Source organism: Salmo salar, chromosome 20 (genome assembly GCF_965601325.2).
Source record: "Salmo salar chromosome 20, fSalSal1, whole genome shotgun sequence".
Lineage (NCBI taxonomy): Eukaryota > Metazoa > Chordata > Actinopteri > Salmoniformes > Salmonidae > Salmo > Salmo salar.
The window spans coordinates 64,714,744-64,733,153 of NC_138310.1; the positions used below are offsets into that span (position 1 = coordinate 64,714,744).

Consider the following 18,410-nt stretch of genomic DNA (forward strand, 5'->3'; position numbering starts at 1 on the left):
GTATTTCAGTGTACTCACGCAGTGGAAATAATGAGATGTGTAGCACCAATAAGATGGCATAATAATGATATTTCTTGCAGATGGATGCTTTATTAGATACAGTAATATTCTGCAGTGCGGTCGTTTGCATTGTGGAGATTGCAGTATGGAGGGTAGACTGCTGCTGTGGTGGGTAGACTGCTGCTGTGGTGGGTAGACTGCTGCTGTGGTGGGTAGACTGCTGCTGTGGTGGGTAGACTGCTGCTGTGGTGGGTAAACTGCTGCTGTGGTGGGTAGACTGCTGCTGTGGTGGGTAGACTGCTGCTGTGGTGGGTAGACTGCTGCTGCGGTGGGTAGGCTGCTGCTGCGGTGGGTAGGCCGCTGCTGCGGAGGGTAGGCCGCTGCTGCGGAGGGTAGGCCGCTGCTGCGGAGGGTAGGCCGCTGCTGCGGAGGGTAGGCCGCTGCTGCGGAGGGTAGGCCGCTGCTGCGGAGGGTAGGCCGCTGCTGCGGAGGGTAGGCCGCTGCTGCGGAGGGTAGGCCGCTGCTGCGGAGGGTAGGCCGCTGCTGTGGTGGGTAGACCGCTGCTGTGGAGGGTAGACTGCAGGGCATCTCTCTTCAACATTCTTGTGGGATAGCCATATATATGTTTTACCTGGGAGACATACATTTATGCAGCTCTAACAATGTCATTAGTGTGCCTTAAAACAACAGGGGCAATGAGATTTAAGGAAGCCTATTGTTCAGACTCAGAGAGAGAGCCAGTATCTCTCTCTCACAAACACACACACACCAAACTGAGGGATTTAGGCTAGTTCTTAGTCTCCCATTATCAGGATCCCTCTATTGCACAGCTCTCCCTCTTTCACTCTCTGTCACACACACACAACATGCACAACACACACTGAAATCAAGACCTTGACGAAAGAAAGGATAAGCGAATCAAATCTTGGAAAGCCAATATTGATTTACTGGATGAGTTCCCTTCATCCATGTGTCTGTGTTTTACTAGGCTCAGGTGGACTGTAGTGTCCTTCATACCAGAGCAGCCATTAGTGGAAGAGAGAGAGGGAAATGGAGAACGAGAACAAATATAAAGAGAGTCCATGCCTCTCTGGAGGGTGAAGGTAGTTGAGCATCGATAGAGAGAGAGGAAAACAGAGAGGAAAACAGAGAGGAAAACAGAGAGGAGAGAGAGAGGAAAACAGAGAGGAGAGAGAGAGGAGAGAGAGGAAAACAGAGAGGAGAGAGAGAGGAAAACAGAGAGGAGAGAGAGAGGAAAACAGAGAGGAGAGAGAGAGGAAAACAGAGAGGAAAACAGAGAGGAGAGAGGAAAACAGAGAGGAGAGAGGAAAACAGAGAGGGGAGAGAGGAAAACAGAGAGGGGAGAGAGGAAAACAGAGAGGAGAGGGAGGGAGAGAGAGAGGGAGAGAGGGAGAGAGGGAGGGAGAGAGAGAGAGAGAGAGAGGAAAACAGAGGAAAACAGAGGAGAGAGAGGAAAACAGAGAGGGGAGGGAGAGAGAGAGAGAGAGAGAGAGAGAGAGGAAAACAGAGAGGAGAGGAAAACAGAGAGGAGAGAGAGAGAGAGGGAGAGAGAGGAAAACAGAGAGGAGAGAGAGAGAGAGGAAAACAGAGAGGAGAGAGAGAGAGAGGAAAACAGAGAGAGGAAAACAGAGAGGAGAGAGAGGAAAACAGAGAGGAGAGAGAAAATCAGAGAGGAGAGAGAGAGAAAATCAGAGAGGAGAGAGAGAGAAAATCAGAGAGGAGAGAGAGAGAAAATCAGAGAGGAGAGAGAAAATCAGAGAGGAGAGAGAGAAAATCAGAGAGGAGAGAGAGAAAAACAGAGAGGAGAGAGGAAAACAGAGAGGAGAGAGAGGAAAACAGAGAGGAGAGAGAGAAAATCAGAGAGGAGAGAGAAAATCAGAGAGGAGAGAGAGAGAGAGAGAAAATCAGAGGAGAGAGAGAAAATCAGAGAGGAGAGAGAGGAAAACAGAGAGGAGAGAGAGGAAAATAGAGAGGAGAGAGAAAATCAGAGAGGAGAGAGAGGAAAACAGAGAGGAGAGAGAGGAAAACAGAGAGGAGAGAGAGGAAAACAGAGAGGAGAGAGAGAAAATCAGAGAGGAGAGAGAGGAAAACAGAGAGGAGAGAGAGGAAATCAGAGAGGAGAGAGAGGAAAACAGAGAGGAGAGAGAGAGAGAGAGAGAGAGGAAAACAGAGAGGAGAGAGAGAGAGAGGAAAACAGAGAGGAGAGAGAGAGAGGAAAACAGAGAGGAGAGAGAGAAAATCAGAGAGGAGAGAGAGGGAGGAAAACAGAGAGGAGAGAGAGAGAGGAAAACAGAGAGGAGAGAGAGAGGAAAACAGAGAGGAGAGAGAGAAGAAAACAGAGAGGAGAGAGAGAGGAAAACAGAGAGGAGAGAGAGAGGAGAGAGAGAGGAAAACAGAGGAGAGAGAGAGAGAGAGGAAAACAGAGGAGAGAGAGAGGAAAACAGAGAGGAGAGAGAGAGGAAAACAGAGAGGAGAGAGAGAGGAAACCAGAGAGGAGAGAGAGAGGAAAACAGAGAGGAGAGAGAGAGGAAAACAGAGAGGAGAGAGAGAGGAAAACAGAGAGGAGAGAGAGAGGAAAACAGAGAGGAGAGAGAGAGGAAAACAGAGAGGAGAGAGAGGGGGTCAGGGATTCTGAAAAAGATAAGGATAAAAACAAAGCGAGAGAGAGGGGGGGGAATTAGAGAAGGAGAGAGGTGTAAACAGATGGAGAGGAAAACAGAGAAAGAGAGATGAAAACAGAAGCGGGAAAGGAGAGTGAACTTTGAACTACCTCTTATCAAACTAAAGGTTGAAGGTACAATGAAATCCAGTGGAAGAGAGGAATTCAAAAAGGGAGAGAGCGAGAGAGGAAACGGCCTCTGTAGCCAGTGTACAGTGTCTAAGGGTTCACTGAGTAGACAGCCAGCTGTTGTTAGTCAGACTGGGTTGGTGGGTAGGCTACACTGTATGTTTGTCTCGTTTTCCCCTTTATTCTCACTATTAATTCTACCTTTCCTGGCTAGCCTGAATATGTCAAAACACAGCCACTAAACCATAGCAGCTACAAAAACATCTCTTTATCCATTCACACCTCTCTTTCCTCACTCTCTCCTTTATCCATTCACACCTTTCTTTCCCCACTCTGTCCTTTATCCATTCACATCTCTCTTTCTCAGCTTTCAGCATTCACTCCTTTTAGTCAGTGTTAAGGAGTTGTATTTTGCATTTTAATCCCCCGTAGGGATGATGAGATGCAGAATGAATTAATTTGTTGCTTTTAATTGATTAGAGCAAAAGAAAACAAAAAACTGGTATGGCTTTGTGGCTTTCTCAATAGAAAAGGCCTTCCGTAGTAGGTGTATGTAATGTGGATAGGGCAGTTGATAGTATTTTATGCTAAGGCCACAGATGGACAGATCATCTGTAATTGACCCTGCCTCTGCAGTTTCCATCCAGATGTGCAGTTTCCATCCAGATGTGCTATCTATAAATCCATGTCCTATAAAAATAATAGTGTCCTTACTTACCCCTACCCCCTACTAATCAGATTATCAACTAGTCTCTATTTATCCTGACTAGAGGTCGACCGATTATGATTTTTCAACGCCGATACCGATTATTGGAGGACCAAAAACCCGATACCGATTAATCGGACGATTGTTTTTATTTTATTTATTTATTTGTAATAATGACAATTACAACAATACTGAATGAACACTTATTTTAACTTAATATAATACATAAATAAAATCAATTTAGCCTCAAATAAATAATGAAACATGTTCAATTTGGTTTAAATAATGCAAAAACAAAGTGTTGGAGAAGAAAGTAAAAGTGCAATATGTGCCATGTAAAAAAGCTAACGTTTAAGTTCCTTGCTCAGAACATGAGAACATATGAAAGCTGGTGGTTCCTTTTAACATGAGTCTTCAATATTCCCAGGTAAGATGTTTTAGGTTGTAGTTATTATAGGAATTATAGGACTATTTCTCTCTATACGATTTGTATTTCATATACCTTTGACTATTGGATGTTCTTATAGGCACTTTAGTATTGCCAGTGTAACAGTATAGCTTCCGTCCCTCTCCTCGCTCCTACCTGGGCTCGAACCAGGAACACATCGACAACAGCCACCCTCGAAGCAGCATTACCCATGCAGAGCAAGGGGAACAACTACTCCAAGTCTCAGAGCGAGTGACGTTTGAAACGCTATTAGTGTGCACCCGCTAACTAGCTAGCCATTTCACATCGGTTACACCAGCCTAATCTTGGGAGTTGACAGGCTGAGGGTTTGTGTTGTGTATGTTCTAGGTTAGTTTTCTATGTGTAGGTTGGGTGCTGGACTCTCAATTGGAGGCAGGTGTTTCTAGTTGCCTCTGATTGGGAGTCCTATAAACAGGTGTGTGTTTTTGTTTGTCACTTGTGGGTAGTTGTTTGAGAGCACTGCTTTTGTTGAGCCTGCTTCTCTGTTCCTGTCGTTAGTTTGTTTATTGTTTTTCCTGTGGATGCTTTGCTCGTGATTATTAAAAAGATGAGTATCCACATTCCGTCTGCGCCTTGGTCCCATTCTCTCTTCCACGACAGCTGTTACATTATGGTTAGGTACATTGGTGCAACGACAGTGCTTTTTTCGCAAATGCGCTTGTTAAATCATCACCCGTTTGTCGAAGTAGGCTGTGATTCGATGAGAAATTAACTGGCACCGCATCGATTATATGCAACGCAGGACACGTTAGATAAACTAGTAATATCATCAACCATGTGTAGTTAACTAGTGATTATGTTAAGATTGATAGTTTTTTATAAGATAAGTTTAATGCTAGCTAGCAACTTACCTTGGCTTCTTGCTGCCCTCGCGTAACAGGTAGTCAGCCTGCCATGCAGGCTCCTCGTGGAGTGCAATGTAAGGCAGGTGGTTAGAGCGTTGGACTAGTAACCAGAAGGTTGCAAAAACGAATCCCCGAATCCCCCCTGAACAAGGCAGTTAACCCCCGTTCCTAGGCCGTCATTGAAAATAAGAATGTGTTCTTAATCTGACTTGCCTAGTTAAATAAAGGTGTAAAAAAAATACTGATTACCGATTGTTATGAAAACTTGAAATCGGCCCTAATTAATCGGCCATTCCGATTAATCGGTCGACCTCTAATCCTGACCCTCTAATATGTCTCATCTGTTGATGCAGACTGACTGACTGACTGACTGACTGACTGACTGCAGCTCTTTTGTTCGATGATGATTGACTCCTGTTCATGGACCACCAGCCAACCTGACTGCTCTGTAGGCCCTGTTGATGTTTAGCATGTCAATCATAAAGGGATGGAAAAGCAATATCTGAGTGATGTCACTCCTAGTCCCTCTGCTTGACTTGTCCCAGTCAGAGACAGCCAGTACATGGTGACATGCTGAGACTGGGGATTGATCTACTTAATGACTTGTCCCAGTCAGAGACAGCCAGTACATGGTGACATGCTGAAACTGGGGATTGATCTACTTAATGACTTGTCCCAGTCAGAGACAGTCAGTACATGGTGACATGCTGAAACTGGGGATTGATCTACTTAATGACTTGTCCCAGTCAGAGACAGCCAGTACATGGTGACATGGTGAGACTGGGGATTGATCTACTTAATGACTTGTCCCAGTCAGAGACAGCCAGTACATGGTGACATGGTGAGACTGGGGATTGATCTACTTGACCTGTCCCAGTCAGAGACAGCCAGTACATGGTGACATGCTGAGACTGGGGATTGAACTACTTGACCTGTCCCAGTCAGAGACAGCCAGTACATGGTGACATGCTGAGACTGGGGATTGAACTACTTGACCTGTCCCAGTCAGAGACAGCCAGTACATGGTGACATGCTGAGACTGGGGATTGAACTACTTGACTTGTCCCAGTCAGAGACAGCCAGTACATGGTGACATGCTGAGACTGGGGATTGAACTACTTGACTTGTCCCAGTCAGAGACAGCCAGTACATGGTGACATGCTGAGACTGGGGATTGAACTACTTGACCTGTCCCAGTCAGAGACAGCCAGTACATGGTGACATGCTGAGACTGGGGATTGAACTACTTGACTTGTCCCAGTCAGAGACAGCCAGTACATGGTGACATGCTGAGACTGGGGATTGATCTACTTGACCTGTCCCAGTCAGAGACAGCCAGTACATGGTGACATGCTGAGACTGGGGATTGATCTACTTGACCTGTCCCAGTCAGAGACAGCCAGTACATGGTGACATGCTGAGACTGGGGATTGAACTACTTGACTTGTCCCAGTCAGAGACAGCCAGTACATGGTGACATGCTGAGACTGGGGATTGAACTACTTGACTTGTCCCAGTCAGAGACAGCCAGTACATGGTGACATGCTGAGACTGGGGATTGAACTACTTGACCTGTCCCAGTCAGAGACAGCCAGTACATGGTGACATGCTGAGACTGGGGATTGAACTAATTGACTTGTCCCAGTCAGAGACAGCCAGTACATGGTGACATGCTGAGACTGGGGATTGAACTAATTGACTTGTCCCAGTCAGAGACAGTCAGTACATGGTGAGACTGGGGATTGAACTACTTGACTTGTCCCAGTCAGAGACAGCCAGTACATGTTGAGACTGGGGATTGAACTACTTGACTTGTCCCAGTCAGAGACAGCCAGTACATGGTGACATGCTGAGACTGGGGATTGATCTACTTGACCTGTCCCAGTCAGAGACAGCCAGTACATGGTGACATGCTGAGACTGGGGATTGAACTACTTGACTTGTCCCAGTCAGAGACAGCCAGTACATGGTGACATGCTGAAACTGGGGATTGATCTACTTAATGACTTGTCCCAGTCAGAGACAGTCAGTACATGGTGACATGCTGAAACTGGGGATTGATCTACTTAATGACTTGTCCCAGTCAGAGACAGCCAGTACATGGTGACATGGTGAGACTGGGGATTGATCTACTTAATGACTTGTCCCAGTCAGAGACAGCCAGTACATGGTGACATGGTGAGACTGGGGATTGATCTACTTGACCTGTCCCAGTCAGAGACAGCCAGTACATGGTGACATGCTGAGACTGGGGATTGAACTACTTGACCTGTCCCAGTCAGAGACAGCCAGTACATGGTGACATGCTGAGACTGGGGATTGAACTACTTGACCTGTCCCAGTCAGAGACAGCCAGTACATGGTGACATGCTGAGACTGGGGATTGAACTACTTGACTTGTCCCAGTCAGAGACAGCCAGTACATGGTGACATGCTGAGACTGGGGATTGAACTACTTGACTTGTCCCAGTCAGAGACAGCCAGTACATGGTGACATGCTGAGACTGGGGATTGAACTACTTGACCTGTCCCAGTCAGAGACAGCCAGTACATGGTGACATGCTGAGACTGGGGATTGAACTACTTGACTTGTCCCAGTCAGAGACAGCCAGTACATGGTGACATGCTGAGACTGGGGATTGAACTACTTGACCTGTCCCAGTCAGAGACAGCCAGTACATGGTGACATGCTGAGACTGGGGATTGAACTAATTGACTTGTCCCAGTCAGAGACAGCCAGTACATGGTGACATGCTGAGACTGGGGATTGAACTACTTGACTTGTCCCAGTCAGAGACAGTCAGTACATGGTGAGACTGGGGATTGAACTACTTGACTTGTCCCAGTCAGAGACAGCCAGTACATGTTGAGACTGGGGATTGAACTACTTGACTTGTCCCAGTCAGAGACAGCCAGTACATGGTGACATGCTGAGACTGGGGATTGATCTACTTGACCTGTCCCAGTCAGAGACAGCCAGTACATGGTGACATGCTGAGACTGGGGATTGAACTACTTGACTTGTCCCAGTCAGAGACAGCCAGTACATGGTGAGACTGGGGATTGAACTACTTGACTTGTCCCAGTCAGAGACAGCCAGTACATGGTGAGACTGGGGATTGAACTACTTGACTTGTCCCAGTCAGAGACAGCCAGTACATGGTGAGACTGGGGATTGAACTACTTGACTTGTCCCAGTCAGAGACAGCCAGTACATGGTGAGACTGGGGATTGAACTACTTGACTTGTCCCAGTCAGAGACAGCCAGTACATGGTGACATGCTGAGACTGGGGATTGAACTACTTGACTTGTCCCAGTCAGAGAGTCAGTACATGGTGACATGCTGGGGATTGATCCTGCTGACCCTATCAGGATGCCACTGTGCTCGGAGCCAGGTTTGGTATCGATCGCCATGGTAAGAGGGGAGGTCAGTGGGGCTAATAGACTGAGCTGATTGGAGATTGTGTGTGCGTGGCTGTCGAATGACAGGGGGATAGTTCAATTTGTGTTCATGTGCGGTCAGAGGAGTGGTTTTGGTCATGTGTGTGTCTGTCCCAGGTTCACAGAGGCAGACACCATTGTGATGGGTGATGTGACGTACGGAGCCTGCTGCGTGGACGACTTCACGGCTCGCGCCTTGGGGGCAGACTTCATGGTGCACTACGGCCACAGCTGCCTCAGTGAGTCTCACACACACACACACACACACACACACACACACACAGTATCACACACGCACAAAAAGACACACATACACGACTCAGACATGACGCAAGTAATCATTAGTAATCGAATCACATCCCTAAAACATGCGCAAATGGAAATACACACACACATCAGGGATTTTGTTTGCCGGCTTTAGGCACCATTCAAAAGTTTGGGTACCCTTAGAAATGTCCTTGTTTCTGAAAGAAAAGCGCATTTTTTGTCCATTAAAATAACATCAAATTGATCAGAAATACAGTGTAGACATTGTTAATGTTGTAAATGACTATTGTAGCTGGAAACGGCAGATTTGTTATGGAATATCTACATAGGCGTACAGAGGCCCATTATCAGCAACCATCACTACTGTGTTCCAATGGCACGCTGTGTTAGCTAATCCGTGTTTATCATTTTAAAAGGCTAATTGATCATTAGAAAACCCTTTTGCAATTATGTTAGCATAACTGAAAACTGTTCTGATTAAAGAAGCAATAAAACTGGCCTTCTTTAGACTAGTTGAGTATCTGAAGCATCAGCGGGTTCGATTACAGGCTCAAAATGGCCAGAAACAAAGATCTTTCTTCTGAAACTCGTCTATTCTTGTTCTGAGAAATGAAGGCTATTCCATGCAAGAAATTGCCAAAAAACTGAAGATCTGGTACAACGCTGTGTACTACTCCCTTCACAGAAAAGTGCAAACTGGCTCTAACCAGAACAGAAATTGGTAGTTAAGGTCTTGTCCCATCGCTGTAACTCCCGTACGGACTTTGGAGAGGTGAAGGTTGAGAGCTGTGCGTCCTCTAAAACAACCAATGTGTCGGCGGAAACACCAATGTGTCAGCGTGCTTGCGCCCGGCCCGCCACGGGAGTCACTAGAGCGGGACGGGACAAGGACAACCCGGCCGGCCAAACCCTCCTCTAACCCGGACAACGCTGGGCCAATTGTGCACCACCTCATGGGTCTCCCGGTCGCGGCCAGCATCTGTAGTGACGCAGCTAGCACAGCGGTGCAGTGCCTTAGACCGCTGCGCCATTCAGGAGGCTGAAAAGGAAGTTTTATTTGCTACTTCATTACATGAGTTGTATGTTCTGTTAATTACCATCATCTAAATGTGATTTCTGTCATTCTGAGCACCGGAATAGAAACCCTGACACACACACACAGCCACACACACAGCCCCACACACACACACACACACACACACACACACACACACACACACACACACACACACACACACACACACACACACACACACACACACACACACACACACACACACAGCCACACACAACCACACACACACACACACACACAGCTTACACACACACACACAGCTTACACACACACACACACCACACACACACACACACACACACACACACACCACACAATCACACACACACAACCACACACACACAGCCACACACACACACACACACACACACACACACACACACACACACACACAGCCACACAGCCACACAGCCACACACCCACACACACACACACACACACACACCACACACACACACACACACACACACAGCCACACACACACAGCCACACACAGCCACACACACACACACACAGCTTACACAACCACACACACACACACACACACACACACCCACAGCCACACACACCCACAGCCACACACAGCCACACACAACCACACACAACCACACAGCCACACACACCCACAGCCACACACAACCACACAGCCACACACAGCCACAGCCACACACACACACACACACACACACACAGCCACACACACACAGCCACACACACACAGCCACACACAACCACACACACACACAGCCACACACACACACAGCCACACACACACAGCCACACACAACCACACACACACAGACACACATCACACACACACTCGAGGCATAAGAAGGATAGACAGACCCCATGGCCTCCAGCCAGGGTATAAAGCAGCGAGATCAATACCAGCAGCACATACAGACTGTAGGTTTTGTACTTCAAGTGCCTGGCAATGGGTAGTACTCAATAGCTCAGTGTGTGTGCTTAGCTGCAGTTTTGTAAGGCCTATCAGACCTTTAGAGGCTGGACAGCAGCACATTTACTCGGTCGATCAATGGAGAACATGCATTAGGGCTGTCCTTTGAAAAGCCTGTGCAGATCTTAAGGACCCTTCATTCTCTGCGCTGCTCTCTGCCTGTCTGCAGCACAATATAGCAGGGAATGCTAAATCAATATTTGTGATATCTCTCTGGCAGAACGAGCCGAACAAGGCTCACCTCTCCCAAATACCACATCTGACCATGAGAATATTAATCCAATACACCAGCCGACCACTCTAACAAACCAACAAGCAAGCAATACACATTCTCTGACCAACCAACACACACTCTCTGTGTTCTGCACTCACATACAAAAGAACATGATGGATAAAAGGCAGCACTAGCCAGTCATACTGGTTACAAGGCTGAAATGAGACTCCTCTTCTACATTCAGCTCAGCTACAAAATGACTTGATGAATCTCCACTAGTCAAATAGGGCTGGGAATTGCCAGGGACCTCACGATATGATATTATCATGATACTTACAGGTGAAGTTGGAAGTTTACATACACCTTAGCCAAATACATCTAAACTCAGTTTTTCACATTTCCTGACATTTAATCCTAGTAAAAATGTCCCTGTCTTAGGTCAGTTAGGGTCACCACTTTATTTTAAGAATGTGAAATGTCCGAATAATAGTAGAGAGAATGATTGATTTATTTCAGCTTTTATTTCTTTCATCACATTCCCAGTGGGTCCGAAGTTTACATACACTCAATTAGTATTTGGTAGCATTGCCTTTAAATTGTTTAACTTGGGTCAAATGTTTTGGGTAGCCTTCCACAAGCTTCCCACAATAAATTGGGTGAATTTTGGCCCATTGCTCCTGACAGAGCTGGTATAACTGAGTCAGGTTTGTAGGCCTCCTTGATCGCACACACTTTTTCAGTTCTGCCCCCAAATTTTCTATAGGATTGAGGTCAGGGCTTTGTGATGGCCTCTCCAGTACCTTGACTTTGTTGTCCTTAAGCCATTTCGCCACAACTTTGGAAGTATGCTTGGGGTCATTGTCCATTTGGAAGACCCATTTGCGACCAAGCTTTAACCTCTCTCGGGTATGTGGGACGAAATCGTCCCACCTAGTCAACAGCCAGTGGAATCGAGTGGCACGATATTAAAAAACCTTAAAAATGCTATTACTTCAATTTCTCAAACATATGACTATTTTACACCATTTTAAAGACAAGACTCTCGTTAATCTAACCAAATTGTCCGATTTCAAAAAGGCTTTACATCGAAAGATTATGTCAGGAGAGTACCCAGCCAGAAATAATCACACACCCATTTTTCAAGCTAGCATATAATGTCACAAAAACCCAAACCACAGCTAAATGCAGCACTAACCTTTGATGATCTTCATCAGATGACACTCCTAGGACATTATGTTATACAATACATGCATGTTTTGTTCAATCAAGTTCATATTTATATCAAAAAACAGCTTTTTACATTAGCATGTGACGTTCAGAACTAGCAAACATACCGAAAACTTCTGGTGAATTTACTAAATTACTCACGATAAACGTTCACAAAAAACATAACAATTATTTTAAGAATTATAGATACAGAACTCCTTTATGCAATCGCGGTGTCAGATTTTAAAATAGCTTTTCGGCAAAAGCACATTTTGCAATATTCTGAGTAGATAGCTCGCCATCACGGGCTAGCTAATTTGACACCCACCAAGTTTGGCGTTCACTAAACTCAGAATTACTATAAGAAAAATTGGATTACCTTTGCTGTTCTTCGTCAGAATGCACTCCCAGGACTTCTACTTCATCCACAAATGTTGTTTTGGTTCAAAATAATCCATAGTTATGTTCAAATATCCTCTGTTTTGTTCTTGCGTTCAAGACACTATCCGAACGGTGACGCGCGGACGCGTGACAATTTTTTTTTAAATATTCCATTACCGTACTTCGAAGCATGTCAAACGCTGTTTAAATTTAATTTTTATGCGATTTTTCTCGTAATATAGCGATAATATTCCGACCGGGAGACGTTGTTTTCGTTCAAAGACTCAAAGAAGAAAATGGACTCTTCACGTGCGCCCCCGTTTCATTGTTCTCAGATCGACCACTATCCAAATGCGCTACCGTTTTTCAGCCAGGGACTGCAGAGTCATCATTCAACGTTCTGGCGCCTTCTGAGAGCCTATGGGAGCCTTAGAAAATGTCACGTTACAGCAGAGATCCTCTGTTTTCGATAAAGAGGGTATAGAAGGCCAAGAAATGGTCAGAGAGGGCACTTCCTGTACAGAATCTTCTCAGGTTTTGGCCTGCCATATGAGTTCTGTTATACTCACAGACACCATTCAAACAGTTTTAGAAACTTTAGGGTGTTTTCCATCCAAATCAAACAATTATATGCATATTCGAGTTTCTGGGCAGGAGTAATAACCAGATTAAATCGGGTACGTTTTTTATCCGGATGTGAAAATACTGCCCCCTACCCTAGAGAGGTTAACTTCCTGACTGATGTCTTGAGATGTTGCTTCAATATATCCACATAATTTTCCTCCCTCATGGTGCCATCTATTTTGTGAAGTGCACCAGTCCCTCCTGCAGCAAAGCACCCCCACAACATGATACTGCCACCCCCGTGCTTCACGGTTGGGATGGTGTTCTTCGGCTTGCAAGCCTCCCCCTTTTTCCTCCAAACATAACGATGGTCATTATGGCCAAACAGTTCTATTTTTGTTTCATCAGACCAGAGGACATTTCCCCCAAAAGTACGATCTTTGTCCCCATGTGCAGTTGCCAAACCGTAGTCTGGCTTTTTTATGGCGGTTTAGGAGCAGTGGCTTCTTCCATTGCTGAGTGGCCTTTCAGGTTATGTCAATATAGGACTCGATTTACTGTGGATATAGATACTTTTGTACCCGTTTCCTCCAGCATCTTCACAAGGTCCTTTGCTGTTGTTCTGGGATTGATTTGGACTTTTCGCACCAAAGTACGTTCATCTCTAGGAGACAGAGCATGTCTCCTTCCTGAGCCGTATGACGGCTGCGTGGTCCCATGGTGTTTATACTTGCATACTATTGTTTGTACAGATGAACGTGGTACTTTCAGGCATTTTGAAATTGCTCCCAAGGATGAACCAGACTTGTGGAGGTCTACAACTTATTTTTCTGAGGTCTTGGCTGATTTCTTTTGATTTGCCCATGATGTCAAGCAAAGATGCACTGAGTTTGAAGGTAGGCCTTGAAATACATCCACAGGTACACCTCCAATTGACTCAAATGATGTCAATTAACCTATCAGAACCTTCTAAAGCCATGACATCATTTTCTAGATTTTTCCAAGCTGTTTAAAGGCACAGTCAACTTAGTGTATGTACATTTCTGACCCACTGGAATTGTGATACAGTAAATTATAAGTGAAATAATCTGTCTGTAAACAATTGTTGGAAAAATTACTTATGTCATGCAGAAAGTAGATGTCCTAACCGACTTGCCGAAACTATAGTTTGTTAACAAGAAATTTGTGGAGTGGTTGAAAAACGAGTTTTAATGACTCCAACCTAAGTGTATGTAAACTTCCGACTTCAACTGTAGGTGCCAATACAATATCTATTGTGATTCGATTCTGTGATTTTATTGCGATTCGATGTTCCAAACATATTTCACTCCATATGTCTGCTACAGAGGGACAAGAGAGAGCCATGATGAAACTAGTTTTGATCAGTCATGGAAATAAGATTGCTGAAAACAAATTGGCTCCCTAATTTAAAAAGATAGAGAACAAGCTGTGAAGGAAAATTACTGGAGTTTTGGTGGGTGAGAAAGGAGTGAGGGAGTGATTGAATGGGTGAGAAAAGGAGTGAGTGATTGAATGGGTGAGAAAAGGAGTGAGGGAGTGATTGAATGGGTGAGAAAAGGACTGAGGGAGTGATTGAATGGGTGAGAAAAGGAGTTGAGGGAGTGATTGAATGGGTGAGAAAGGAGTGAGGGAGTGATTGAATGTGTGAGAAAGGAGTGAGGGAGTGATTGAATGGGTGAGAAAGGAGTGAGGGAGTGATTGAATGGGTGAGAAAGGAGTGAGGGAGTGATTGAATGGGTGAGAAAAGGAGTGAGGGAGTGATTGAATGGGTGAGGAAAGGAGTGAGGGAGTGATTGAATGGGTGAGAAAGAAGTGAGGGAGTGATTGAATGTGTGAGAAAGGAGTGAGGGAGTGATTGAATGGGTGAGAAAAGGAGTGAGGGAGTGATTGAATGGGTGAGAAAAGGAGTGAGGGAGTGATTGAATGGGTGAGAAAAGGAGTGAGGGAGTGATTGAATGGGTGAGAAAGAAGTGAGGGAGTGATTGAATGTGTGAGAAAGGAGTGAGGGAGTGATTGAATGGGTGAGAAAGAAGTGAGGGAGTGATTGAATGTGTGAGAAAGGAGTGAGGGAGTGATTGAATGGGTGAGAAAGAAGTGAGGGAGTGATTGAATGTGTGAGAAAGGAGTGAGGGAGTGATTGAATGGGTGAGAAAGAAGTGAGGGAGTGATTGAATGTGTGAGAAAGGAGTGAGGGAGTGATTGAATGGGTGAGAAAGAAGTGAGGGAGTGATTGAATGTGTGAGAAAGGAGTGAGGGAGTGATTGAATGGGTGATAAAAGAAGTGATTGAATGAGTGTAGGACTTTAGGAGTGAGGGATATAGATGGAGGAGGAAATGAAAGAAACTGAGAAAGAGAGTGAGTTGGGGCTGTCTCATCGGCAGTGCTTTTAATTGCAGTGCTCTCAGCCAGCCGTACTAATGTGATCAGAGAATGGATCGATCCCACTCTGCTGTGCCGTTTGTTTTTGGGAGCACCTGTAAACAAGCAGCAGCTGTATGCCTATGTCTCTGCCTGCCTGCTCTGCACTCTCTGCTCTGCACTGCTGTCTCTGCTCTGTCTTCTCTGCACTCTCTGCTCTCTCTGCTCTGCTCTCTCTGCTCTGCTCTCTCTGCTCTCTGCTCTGCTCTCTCTGCTCTCTCTGCTCTGTCTGCTCTGCTCTCTGCTCTGCTCTCTGCTCTGCTCTGCTCTCTGCTCGCTCTGCTCTGCTCTCTCTGCTCTGCTCTCTCTTCTCTGCTCTCTCTGCTCTGCTCGCTCTGTTCTGCTCTCTGCTCTGCTCTCTCTGCTCTCTGCTCTGCTCTCTCTGCTCTGCTCTGCTCTGCTCTGCTCTCTCTGCTCTGTCTGCAGACGTGGGGACTTTACTTCACTCAGTGTTCCCTTAATGGTTTGACACCACCACACTAGCTGTGAGAAGTGTGTCCCCATAACATCTCCTCTTCCCAGCCTCCAGGTATTTTCCGTCCATCTGCCTGCTGTCTGTCTGTCTCCCTGCCTGCCTTCCGTCTCCCTGCCTGCCTTCCGTCTCCCTGCCTGCCTTCCGTCTCCTTGCCTGCCTTCCGTCTCCCTGCCTGCCTTCCGTCTCCCTGCCTGCCTTCCGTCTCCCTGCCTGCCTTCCGTCTCCCTGCCTGCCTTCCGTCTCCCTGCCTGCCTTCCGTCTCCCTGCCTGCCTTCCGTCTCCCTGCCTGCCTTCCGTCTCCCTGCCTGCCTTCCGTCTCCCTGCCTGCCTTCCGTCTCCCTGCCTGCCTTCCGTCTCCCTGCCTGCCTTCCGTCTCCCTGCCTGCCTTCCGTCTCCCTGCCTGCCTTCCGTCTCCCTGCCTGCCTTCCGTCTCCCTGCCTGCCTTCCGTCTCCTTGCCTGCCTTCCGTCTCCTTGCCTGCCTTCCGTCTCCTTGCCTGCCTTCCGTCTCCCTGCCTGCCTTCCGTCTCCCTGCCTGCCTTCCGTCTCCCTGCCTGCCTTCCGTCTCCCTGCCTGCCTTCCGTCTCCCTGCCTGCCTTCCGTCTCCTTGCCTGCCTTCCGTCTCCCTGCCTGCCTTCCGTCTCCCTGCCTGCCTTCCGTCTCCCTGCCTGCCTTCCGTCTCCCTGCCTGCCTTCCGTCTCCCTGCCTGCCTTCCGTCTCCCTGCCTGCCTTCCGTCTCCCTGTCTGCCTTCCGTCTGCCTTCCGTCTCCCTGCCTGCCTTCCGTCTCCCTGCCTGCCTTCCGTCTCCCTGCCTGCCTTCCGTCTCCCTGCCTGCCTTCCGTCTGCCTTCCGTCTGCTTTCCGTCTCCCTGTCTGCCTTCCGTCTCCCGTCTGCCTTCCGTCTCCCGCCTGCCTTCCGTCTCCCTGCCTGCCTTCCGTCTCCCTGCCTGCTGTCTCCCTGCCTGCCTCCCTGCCTGCCTGTCTGCCGTCTGTCTTCATGTCTAGCTAAGGAAGTGGAGTCTTTACTCCCAGTCCCACAACGCTCCCCATTCCAACCGCCTGGTATTTGTAACTTCTCTCTGTCTCCCACCTAGGCCTGTTTCTTACTAGCCATCACTCTCCTTCTCTGTCCTTCATTCCTGATACTGCTATCCATTCATCACTCCTGGTGCCTTCCAAATCCTCTCCTTCCCTTTCCCCTCGTTCTCTTTTTTAATTGAATGGCAATGTATTTTCTTCCTGCTCACTTCTATAGCTAACAAGACTGGGAATTGCCAGGGACCTCAGGATACGGTATTATCACGAAACTTAGGTGCCAATACGATATGTATTGTGATTCTCATGATTCTATGTATTGCGATGCGATGTTACTACGATTTGATTTTCCAAACATATTGCTCACTATATACTGATGTCATGACGTTGTATTAGTTAATGTGACGACTGTTGCTCATCGAATGATTAAAGGTTTCTAACTGCGTGATTAAATGAATCAAGCAATTATTAACTCATTAACTTGGGGCACCATGGGAAAATTAGTTTTATTGAATTTCTATTTCCCAAATTGACTCAAAGAATATCCGAATATCGATTTTACAACAGTCGCTAATTAATCCACTTCTTCTATAGTCTCATTCTGAACGTCGCATAATCCGGGAATCTGCACAAACCCGGGTCCCACCAATGGGTTTGTACCACACCAATTTTAGTTGATTATTTATTTACTAGAAAGCTAAAATGATGATAAAAGATACACAACACACAGTCTAGGCTATTGATTAGGACTTAGTATAATGGGCCAACACACTATGGCACGTTACCCAAAATGGGGATTTAAAAGAGAGAAAAAGAGAAAGTACACGAGAGAAATATACATTTGGGTGCATTAGTCAGCTATGCTTATTTTAACTCTAACCTTGCCCCGAACTGCCGCTCTTATGGGTCAGAATATAATGATGTAATTACATGTTGGAGGTCTCAGATGGGAAGCTCCGCGTGGCTCGTTTAGGCTTCTCAATGACGCACTTCTCCGGCGCAACTCTCTGGTTGTCCTCACGATGTCAGTGTCCTTTTGGCTAAGTGGTCTGATTCCTCGCCCTTGCTCTGGAAGGGGTCTTCTAAGGACAGACAGCTCTGTAGCTCAGAGCTCACAGCGTAGGAATGAAACAGCGTAGATACCACGGTTCGATGGAGAGTGGAGGCTAGGTGGTCCGGCTTGAATTCACCCATTTAGACACAGCTACTCATGTGTAGCTTGGGTAGAAAAAATATTTATTTGTCTTCAACCTTGTGTCGCGTTTTGGGTTCGTTGACTATTCAGACCATGGCTGCAGCTCGGGTCACTTAGTCTGATATGTTACTTCTTAACTCATGTCTTATACCCTCGGGTCAGAAGTGGGCGTAAGCGCCTTTAGGGCAATTCTCTGGGCATACCAAGTTGAGGCAAGGTCTAGATTTTACTCAAATCCAATTTAGACAGCTAGCTTCACATTTCATCTTTACCAAAACATTTTCTTTGATTTGGACATTTTCCACACAACGTACAATGTATAAACATCAAGC

At 46.5% G+C, this 18,410-nt stretch overlaps 1 protein-coding gene across 1 annotated transcript in view; it reads left to right on the plus strand.

The window, feature by feature from the left end:
- Positions 1–18,410, plus strand: part of dph1 (diphthamide biosynthesis 1) — a 97,852-nt gene that overhangs the window by 33,932 nt on the left and 45,510 nt on the right. Inside the window, exon 4 of the mRNA XM_014163047.3 lies at positions 8,389–8,510. Within this exon, the coding sequence (XP_014018522.3) occupies positions 8,389–8,510 (122 nt within the window). The remainder of the gene's footprint in view (positions 1–8,388; positions 8,511–18,410) is intronic.